Source organism: Diplotaxodon limnothrissa, linkage group LG3, assembly GCF_057381915.1.
Source record: "Diplotaxodon limnothrissa isolate DT_005_m linkage group LG3, D_limnothrissa_male_GT1.1, whole genome shotgun sequence".
In the NCBI taxonomy this organism is placed as follows: Eukaryota; Metazoa; Chordata; class Actinopteri; order Cichliformes; family Cichlidae; genus Diplotaxodon; species Diplotaxodon limnothrissa.
Genome location: NC_140598.1, coordinates 43,330,333 through 43,340,377, shown reverse-complemented (window position 1 = coordinate 43,340,377; position 10,045 = coordinate 43,330,333). Strand labels below are relative to the sequence as shown.

General features: G+C 45.2%; 1 protein-coding gene across 1 annotated transcript in view; it reads right to left on the bottom strand.

The window, feature by feature from the left end:
* Positions 1–556: 556 nt before the first annotated feature.
* Positions 557–10,045, bottom strand: part of shroom4 (shroom family member 4) — a 30,198-nt gene continuing 20,709 nt past the window's right edge. Inside the window, exons 5-11 of the mRNA XM_085350251.1 lie at positions 7,243–8,034; positions 5,054–5,710; positions 3,498–3,627; positions 3,296–3,397; positions 1,508–1,678; positions 1,239–1,381; positions 557–713 (exon numbers count right to left, since the gene is read on the bottom strand). Coding sequence (XP_085206377.1) covers positions 557–713; positions 1,239–1,381; positions 1,508–1,678; positions 3,296–3,397; positions 3,498–3,627; positions 5,054–5,710; positions 7,243–8,034 — 2,152 coding nt within the window. The remainder of the gene's footprint in view (positions 714–1,238; positions 1,382–1,507; positions 1,679–3,295; positions 3,398–3,497; positions 3,628–5,053; positions 5,711–7,242; positions 8,035–10,045) is intronic.

Genomic DNA, 10,045 nt, shown 5'->3' with positions numbered 1-10,045 from the left:
ATTTATCCATCCACTGCAGTCTGTAGTTAATGATAATAACAGTCTTTTTTTCCCCCGTCTTTTTTCATTTTGACACCTTGGACTCGTGCCTCTCTCCTGGTCTCTGTTGTTGAGAGACCTCCATTCCTTCTCACCTACTTAGAGCCTTGCAGGGTGCTGATTCAGCTGTTTGTGTTGGACCTGAATTCTCTGCGTACAGGTCTGCTAATCCTTAAAAAAGTAGTTCGAGGTGCTAAATGTGAAGCTACATGAAGACTTCAGAAATCTGTGAGGCAGTCAGTTTTAGACAAGGAGACGATTTCGCTATCTGCAGATGGAGCCAGCCCAGTTATTTCCAAGTTAATCAGCTCCTAGCAATGGTTTCATACTTGGTCTCAAAACAAGTGATGCAGTTTTCCTTCAAAATAAGAGCGGAGGTTCACGATGAAAATTGATCAGGATGGCATCCTTTTCTCAGACAGATGAAATCGTAATCACCAAATCTCCTTTTCTTCATATCCAAGTAAAGTCTACAAAAAAACCCTTCCTTCTTCTCCGCTTTCAAGCTTTGTTGTTCCTAATATTGTCCATATCCCATCGACATGCCCATTCCCAGCCCCAGCCCCAGTCCCAGGCTCTCCCTCAGCCCCCTCAGCTGCTCTTCTCCCAGTCGGATCTTGTCCTCCAGCTGCCGCTGCTCCACCAGCAAGGCGGCCTTCATCTTCACAAAGTGGCTGCCGAAGGGAAAAACACAAAAAACCCACAGTGAATATTATTAAGATGTTTGGGGTAGAATGTTGAGCTTTGATACTTTGATTTATGGAGTTAACATGCTTTAGTGTCTGTCACATGCTGCCCTTCAACACAAGAAAATGTATTGAGCTCAGCTTATATTTAGTGAAGCAGTCAGATTCCCATGGTTTGCACGAGCTCAGGTGCATGCTCAGAGACAACCCCACTGAAAACCCAGGTCATAACACACATTATGCACATGACCCAGACTTTTTAGAGATATCTGGCTTCCTGGCTTCCCTTGGCGACCTGGATACGGTCTGGCGTGATACTTTAGACCATCTCCACTGGATTTTCAAAGGTCCAGAGAGAACTCACCAGATGCTGCAGGATCTGTGACACTTTCCAGTCTCTAGATGAACCCATTCCAGAGCTCCTGACTACACTCTTACAAAGAAAAGTGAGCTCTCACCAGAACTCTCCACCGGTGGGTTTGTTTATGTTGCCACACTGGGCATATATCCCACCTGTAGTCTCTGTGCTGCTCTGGAGAGAGGCAGCGGGCCAGCACACGGCTCACAGCCTGCTCTCTGCGGTCTACGTGGTCCTTCAGGTCCTGAGCCTCGGACAGCTGCCTCATGAGCTGACGCTTTTTCTCCAGCAGGGGGAGCTGCAGTGCAGAGAGCGAGGGAGAGGGAGAATAGAGGTATTTTAAAAACAAAGCCCGATGCACTACAAGTCCACTCTGTCTACATCTGCTCTTGTCCTCGTTTCTCTCCACCCTCATCACCCTCACCCTCTCGTGGTGCTCCGTATCAGGGTCCAGTGTGTCCAGCGTGGTCTCCACCCTTAGCAGCCTCCCGGACAGCGACAGCAGCAAGCTCACCACCTTGTCCAGATCGCCGATGAACATGCGGAACTTGTCCACCTCGTTGGGCTTGCACACGGAGACCACCATGCTCTCCACCTGAGAGCAAACAGGAAGAGCAGATTTACTGTAAGTCAGTGACGTGATGGACAGAGCTGATGAAACACAGAGCTGATGCAGTGGATGTGAAACCTTACCCAGCATCAACACGCTTCTTCATTCTGCATCCATAAGATGCTATTAAAAAAATAACTGCCACGAACTTTTCAAATAAACCTGTCTGGTTTTTGTAGCCTCCTATTGGTTAGAAAATCCAACACAATGTGCTAATTTAAGTGAAGAAAAAAACCTAGCAGGCTGAACACTATTAGCTTTAAAGGTCCCCACACTCTTACACTCATATTTGCACTGTTCATTCGTGTTTCTTAAACACTTCCTTAAATGTCTTCTCCTTTAGGGTTTGTCACAGTGGCTCATTTGCCTCCATCAAACCCTATCCTTACCATCCTCCTCTGTCACACCAACCACCTGCACGTCCTCCTTCACTATCCATAAACATTCTCTGTGGCCTTCCTCTTTTCTTAGTATTTAAACTCTACCTCCACTCCCTGCATGCTTACCTATCCACCTGCCTCCGTCTCATTCACACACATGGATTCTGTCTTGCTTCCACTGACTTTTATTCCCCTCCTCTCCAAAGCATACCTCCTCCACTCCAGGATCTCTCCCACCTGTTCACGACTCTCACTACTGATCACAGCGTCGTCTGCAAACATCACAGTCCACAGAGACTCCTGCTTGTCCTCATCAGTCAATAGAAAAAGGGGCTCAGAGCCGATCACTATTATAATCCCAGTCTGTGTGATCGTTGTGTTGGTGTTGTTCCTGGATCATCATAATATGTGTCCAGGATCAACACTGCATCTGACCAATCACACTGTTATGATGTCACAGAAAACAAAAATGCTGATGACGTACACTTAGGAGGAGAGGCTGTCCGGGTCAGGCTCAGGGCGGGGGTTAGGATGCAGTTGTGGTTAAGGATATAGTTTGGTTAACCTTAACCCCTATCACTACAATGTGATTGGTCACTTGCAATGGTGAACCTGGACCAGAATTAGTTTTTGTTTTGTTTTGTTTTTTTATCAGGAACGACACCAACATGAGGATATCAGATCGTGCATATCATCCCACCCCCACCTTGAACCCATCTGTCACTCCTATCGCACACCTCCTCGCTGTCCTCATACATGCACCACCCTCACATACTTCTCTGCCCCTCCTGACTTCCTCATGCAGGACCACAGCTCCTCTCGCTATCATATACTTCTCCATCAACACAAGAAAGCAAACATCACATCTGTAGTACTCTTGAAGCCAGTGAAGGCAAACTGCCGCTCACTGATGAGCACCTCCCTTCTTAACCAAGCTTCAACAGCTCTTTCATCAGCTTCGTCTCTGTGCAGTTACTGCAGCGCTACACATCACACTTCTTCTTAGCACATTAGATCTCTTGTGTTTAACCACACAAGAGCGTTTAACCACTCTTGTGTGTTTAACCACAAAAAACCATCTAAAACAAAGCAATAAACAGCTTTGCTTTAAAAAGAAAAAGGTACTTTTCTTTTAATCTGATTGAACAAGAAAAATACAACATGTTAATAAGTGTGTTGTTCTGTGCTGACATAATGACCAGGTGAATGAGTTCGTCCTTACCTCCTCTCCCAGCTGTGCATTGGCTCTGATGTCCTCCTGCAGTCCTCTCTGAGCCTCCCTCAGCACTCCCAGCTTCTTCCGGAGGCTCTCCATCAGCTGTTTCTACACAACAGAGGAAGAACTTAAAGCCCAATAACCAGGAGCGGTCCTCTCCCTTTATCTCCACCACACCCGTTCTTCAAACAGCAGTCGCATGAATTACCTTGTAGGTCAGCTCGTCATCCTTGTCGCGCTCTCTGTTATCTGTGAAGTCCTTCATCTGCGACAGGATCTGAGCCTTGGCCGTTGATGTGCTGTAATAGGACGAACAGCTGGAGCTAGCTCCTGACCGCCTGTGGAGAAGGCACCGGCAGGGGAGTTTATGTTATTCCCACAGTGATAAAAGACAAAAAGAGGTGCAAAACAGACAAAGCTGTAAAAACACGGAGATTACAGGTGCATGTAAAAGAAGTGCAATTAATTACGTGGGTTTAATGAGGCAAGACATTAACGAGCGGCATCTCGGCACAACTCGGCTCCAAAACTGTGAAACATGAAGCCAAATGAGAGGACAGTGAAGTTTGTTTTGTTTTTTCAACACTGTGTAATGCTTAGGGGAGTTCTTTTTCAACATAATGGGTTGAAATATTAAAAATAAATCCATGACTTAGAATTTCACAATTACTTTAACTACGTTTTTGGGTAACTTGACCCGCTTCCACCTATACGGCTTTGTCTGGACTACAGGTAAGCTATAATAAAAGTTTTCAGTGTTAAGTCAAAGAACTTGTCAGGGTCCAATCCAGGCCTTTGGAAAGGATCGTACGATGTTGAAATTAAAGATAAGAAGGGTACTGTGTCCGTTCACAGAGATAACAACCTGCTCCTAAACACATTCGTAACAAAAGGTGCTGTCTTTAATTATCAGTGGGAAGTATGTGGAGGCGAGTCACAAACGTCCGGTTTCTGGGAGTTTACATCAAGGAGGATCTGATCCCAGAAAGCACAGCAGAGACTTTACTTCCCGAGTGTCCTCAGGAGGAAGAACGTCCCTCTGAGACTGTTGGTTTCCTACTTCAACTCTATAGATAGCATTTTAACATACTGCTTCCACGTGGGGTTTCCTTGTTGTGTGGTGGCACAGAAAAAGGTCCAGAGGGTTATCAGTGTTATCAAGGGTTAAAATGATTGGAAACTGTGAGGACCTACACAGTTCAGACAGCCTAATATCATAATCAGATCATCACAGATCTCTCCCAGCCCGGTCACCTCCTGTTTAATCTGTGACCATCAGGTGGGGCAGAGCAATTAAAAGGGCAAACAGACTAAAAAAAATGTTTTTATGCTTTCCCCCTTTTTAAATCTGTTTTTAAATCTTATATAGTTTTATATGTTTTTTAGGACTGTTGGTGAGATTGCATTCAAAATTGCTGTACAGTGACAATAAAGACACTTCATTAAAAAAAGTGAAGACAAAAATGAAAAACAAATGTTTCTTTGTTGATTTTTCAGTTTTAAGATTTAAAAAAATGAACCCGTCTGCACTCTATGTGGTGCTAATTACCCACCATGCACCTGTGCCTGCGACTACGAACCATCTGTAAACCTAACAGAGAAGAACCAAGTCTTTTGGAAAGGTTGTGGGAAACAGAATGAGCTTAGTGATGAGAACAGTTAAGTCTTGTACAAATCAAATGGTCTGTGTAACACACACACACACACGCACGCACACGCACACACACACACACACACACACACACACACTCTCTTCTCTCATACCTATCCAGGCTGTCTGTGCTGTGCTCTACGGGTTGTGCTTCTCTCCAGCTCTCTGTGCCCGACTCGCCCTCACTGCTCTGGGGGAAGAGCTCCTCCAGGCTCAGCCCCTCTCTGCTGCTGCTCTCCCCACCCTCCAGCTCCTCCTCCAGGGAGCTGCTCTCCACCCTTGTCCTGCCTGACGGAGATGCCTCAGAATCCGGGAGCGTGTCGATGTCCGTCTCCAGGACCGTGACAGGGAGGGCGAAGCACGGGAGCTCGCTTGTGATGGGAATGTCCTCTCCCGGAAGCTCCTCCTCCTGGAAGTCATCGATGTCGGTCTCTAGGGGGACGTCCAGGTCAGCCTCCAGGCTGTGCTCCGGGCTCGGGCTGAGGGTCGTCTCTGATTCGGTTCCTGTTTCAAGGATCTTCTGCTGATCTTCCATCTGGAAGCCTCTGTCCACACGAAGTTGCTCGCAGTCGGTTCGACTGGCATATCTACCGGAAGCCTCGATGACACCTCCGTTTTCTAAAATAGGAGGGGTCGCCGTGTCGCTGTGAACCCTGGGGGCTGAAGCTCTCTCCCACTCTGCTCCAGGTCTCACGCTGGGCTGCTGTTTGTAAGGTTTGACTGTAATTTTGTTGTGGTCTGGGCTGCAGCTGACGTCCGTCGCAGATGAACTACAGAGAAACAAGAGAATTAAAATAATCTGACACATCAGTAAACCAAGCACAGGAATTAGGAGTCTATTAAAATCAGTGATGGGAATAACGGCGTTACAGTTGCACGGAAGTAGCTGTCTACGTAAGTAAACTGGGTGCTACAGCTTTAAGCAGCTGCGCGCTCCCGCGTTCAGCTATCACTTTCTGCTCGACAATCACTTTTTGGAACAACACCTGTAGCTCAGGGGACAAACAAGCGCATGAGTGCTGCTGTTTCACTGAGGAAGAATAAAGTAGTCGTGGTAAGCCAATCACATGACCACTTTAAGATGACAAAAGCAACAAGGTGACATATACCAGTTTTTAAATTGTGTTGAGAGGCCACGTAAAACCAGAGTCATGATAAACAATAAATACGCAGCGTTTTTTCCTCAATAGTTTCGTCACATTTACTGTCCAAGGACAGCGCAGCAAGCACTCTCTGCTTATGAGCAAAAAAAACAACAACAAAAACAGCCCGTTCGTCTTGTTGGACAAATGCACCATGTCGACCAATTAAAAAATGATATGGCAAAGTGACATTTGGTTGTTTAGGAAGAGGGGGAAGTTTTAGGAGAGAGAGAGAGAGAGAGAGAGAGAGAGAGAGCAGAAAAAGAGTGGGAGAGCAAGTTTTGAGATGTGAGAGATTTGTGATGTTTAGCGTGTTTGGAGTGTGTAGTTAATGTGTTGTCTTGTGTAGTTAGTGTGTAGTGTTGTGGATAGTTTTGCATTGTGTGTCAGAACAATGAGGCGACTGCTGTCTCCAGGTAGAAACAGGAGTGATACACCTGCTGCTGTCAGACCTGCAGGTATCAGGCTGTGATGTTCTCCTTTATAGTGGACAGAAATATTTGGAGTGGCACAAAAAGTTTGTGGCATCTTATTGAATGCAGAACAGCTGATTGTTCTGTAAATAGTTTGAAATGGTTATTTAAAAAAGTGTTTGTTACAGTAAAAAATGTAAATTTCTACTTGGATTTTATGTTTTTTTGTCTGATTTTAGATCAATGGTGTCAATGCAGTATGTCAACATGAAAACATAACTGTACTTTCACACACGTGAGGTTGTGCTGAAAAGAATGAAACCAAACAAGGCAAAGTAAATAGTTTTTAAAGGTAAAATGTAGAGAGAAAATCAAAAGTAGTCAAAAATGACCAATTATACCCCGGACCCCAGAGGGTTAAAGATGTCTTTAAAGTAACGCAATAGTTACTTTTCGAATCTTGTAACTCAGTTAATTTTTTGAAGAAGTAACTAGTAACTATAATTAATTCCTTTTTCAATGTAACTTGCCCAACACTGATTAAAATATTAACAGTGACTGATATTAGCCCATCAAATATTGATCTTTACTGGTTTTCTATGCCTGAGAACAGGAATCGATCATCTTCTTGTTTTGTTATGCAAAAGTTTTTTCTTCTCGTTTTTCTGACTTTTCTAAAACAAATAATTCAACATTTAATAAAAAAACAAAGTTATTTATAAACATCAGCATTTTCTCCAGTCTCACCTGCTCACACTGTTCTCCTTTGCTACTGAAGGAGGATGAGGCGGTGGAGGCGGCAGAGGTGATTCAGCCTCCCTTTCTCTATGGGGCGGAGCCACCGGCCTGAATCCCCTCCTGGAGAACATGGGGCTAGGTGGAGCAACGGTAATGAGGCGTTCCTGAAACTGAGGCTGATTCTGATTGGACGGGGCGATTGTGCGTTCCTGGGTTTGACTGCAGCTGCATCTTGGACACCCGCCCTCCACCACTTCCTGCCTCTCTGGAGGAAGACTGAAGGACCTCTGCCTGGAAGTGTCAGGTGGAGGGACGTAGGTGGACGAGTGGGCTGAATAGTGAGCCCCTGGAGAGTTGAAGGAGGCAGGGATGGAGTGAGGAGCAGCAGAAGCAGATGAGGAGGAGAACAGGGTGTGGTGAGACGCTCGCCGGCGGTGGAACTGCTCCCACTTTGGGGGTGGTGGTCTTGGAGGAGGGGGTGTCTTCTTCCTGTTTTGCCTGGAAACACTTGATGCATCTCCACGTCTCATGTTGCCTTCCTCCACCTCACTCAGGGTCTGGCTGGTTGCCATGGAAATTGAAGGGGACCAGCGCTGGCTGCTGTCGAAGCGGAGGTCGTTTTCGGACATGGCTCGACCTCTGAGATAAAGAGGAGCTGGTGGAGGTGCAAAAGCGTAGCCGTTGTGGTCATCGGTGCTGCTGTCTGTGTGTCTGAGGCCCCATCGAGGCTGCTGGAGGTGCTGCTGGTACTGACCGATGTTCTCTGGAGGTCTGGACTCCCGCCTCCAGCTTGGGTAGTCCCTTTTGTTGTGGAGAAAGTAGAGTGACACGAGAAAGGTTATTTTATAAATAAATAGAGAGTGAGCCAAGCTTATAGATAAAGGAAGAGCTCAGAAACATCGTGACACAAATTCCTTGTAACAGAGCTCAGCTGAGGATGAAAGGCTTAGTCAACACTAGCCTAGCTGTTTCTCACATTCACGCCACGTGAATTTTTGGCCTTTGCCTGTGATTTCTATATTTCTAACTTTGACAAAGCCTGAAATTTACAATTTAAAAACTTCTTCGGTTTCTTTTTGTCTAAATTTGAACAAAAACAGTTCAGTTCAAACGCCAAATGACTGCAAAAAACATTTATTATGACAATGTCCAAAGACTGCATGAACTGAGCATCAGAATGATGAAGAAAGGAGATTTAAGTGACTTTGAGTTTGGGATGATTGTTGCTGCTAGACGGGCTGGTCTGAGTATTTCGGGAACAGCTGATTTGTGTGGGATTTTCCCACACAACCATCTCTGTGGTGTACAGAGAATGGTCTAAAAAGAGAAGATGTCCAGTGAGGAAAACAGTGGGTGGGTGAAGAAGAATGGCCAGATTGCTTCAAGCCGATAGGAAGGTAACAGCAACTCAAGTAACCACTCGTTGCATCCAAGGTACGCAGAACATGGGCTACAGCAGCAGTAGACCACACAGAGTGCCTCTGCTGTCAGCTAAGACCAGGAGACTGGGGCTACAATTCACACGACATTTAGATGGCATGCTGAGGTTTTTCTTTGTATCATTGGTTCAGGTGTCGGTGTAACAGTGTGTGGATACACGCTGGTCCCCTTAGTACCAACTGAGCATCATTTAAACCCCACAGAGTATTGTTGCTGACCGTGTCCATCCCTTAATGACCACAGTGTACCATCTTCTGATGGCTGCTTCTAGCAGGACACCAAATCATGTCTCAAAGCTCACATCATCTCAGCTGGTTTCTTGACCATGACAATGAGTTCACTGCACTCAAGTGGCCTCCACAGTCACCAGATCTCAGTCTAACACAGCACCTTTGGGATCTGGTGGAACGGGAGATTCTTCTCATGGATGTGGAGCTGACAAATCTGCAGCAACTGTGTGATGCTGTCATACCAACATGGATCCAAATATCTGAGGAATGTTTCCAGCACCTAGTTCAATCTACACTATGATCAATTAAAGTAGCTGCAAAGGCGAAAGCTGTCCAACACTGTAATAGCAAGGTGTACTTAATAAAGTGTCTAGTGAACGTATATGTATGATTTGACACCAAGATCATGAAAATGGTCAATCTTGTTGACTACACCCTAAGTAATGATGTTTTCCTTTATCAAAGAAGCAAAAATAAAATGAAGTGCTTGCCAGTTATCGACTGCACTTATACAGACTGAAATCGTGAGCCTTGTGCTTGCTTTTATGCATGCTGGCAGGAGGTTCTTACAGTTGCACGTCACAAAACACATGCATCTTTGATCCTCTATTTAAAACTGAAATACAGGAGTTGCTGCGGAGAGAAAACGTGCTTCAAACCTTCAAACTGAACAGAAAAGGTGGTTTAGAGCAGGTTGGGTTGAAAATTTTGTTTTGAATTGGTTCCAAATGCCACGTTTTTCACTAATTCTTCTGATGACATTGTGCTCTATTTGTAAAGTGTGTATACTGTTAAAGTTTTGAAAATGCTTTTGGAAACAGTTTGTTTGCCCCCCAAAATTGAGTCTTCCTGTTAAAATAAACTGCTAAATAAAAACAATCAAAGTTCGAGTAACAAAAGACAAGATGGACATTTCCAGAGGGAGTATTCCTGAAAAAAAGCACATCAGGAACAAAAACACAGAGACAGTGAAAGCGGTTCAATTACAGTAAATGTTTCCTTTGTGCATACCATGCTCACTGAGCTGTTTCGGTCTCAGGTCAAATCCGAGCAGAGGCCCTTTAACGAGCACTATGCGTCCTAAATGCCCCTCCCGCTAACATACATCCAACCACATATCATTATGGTCACATTTGGAGCAC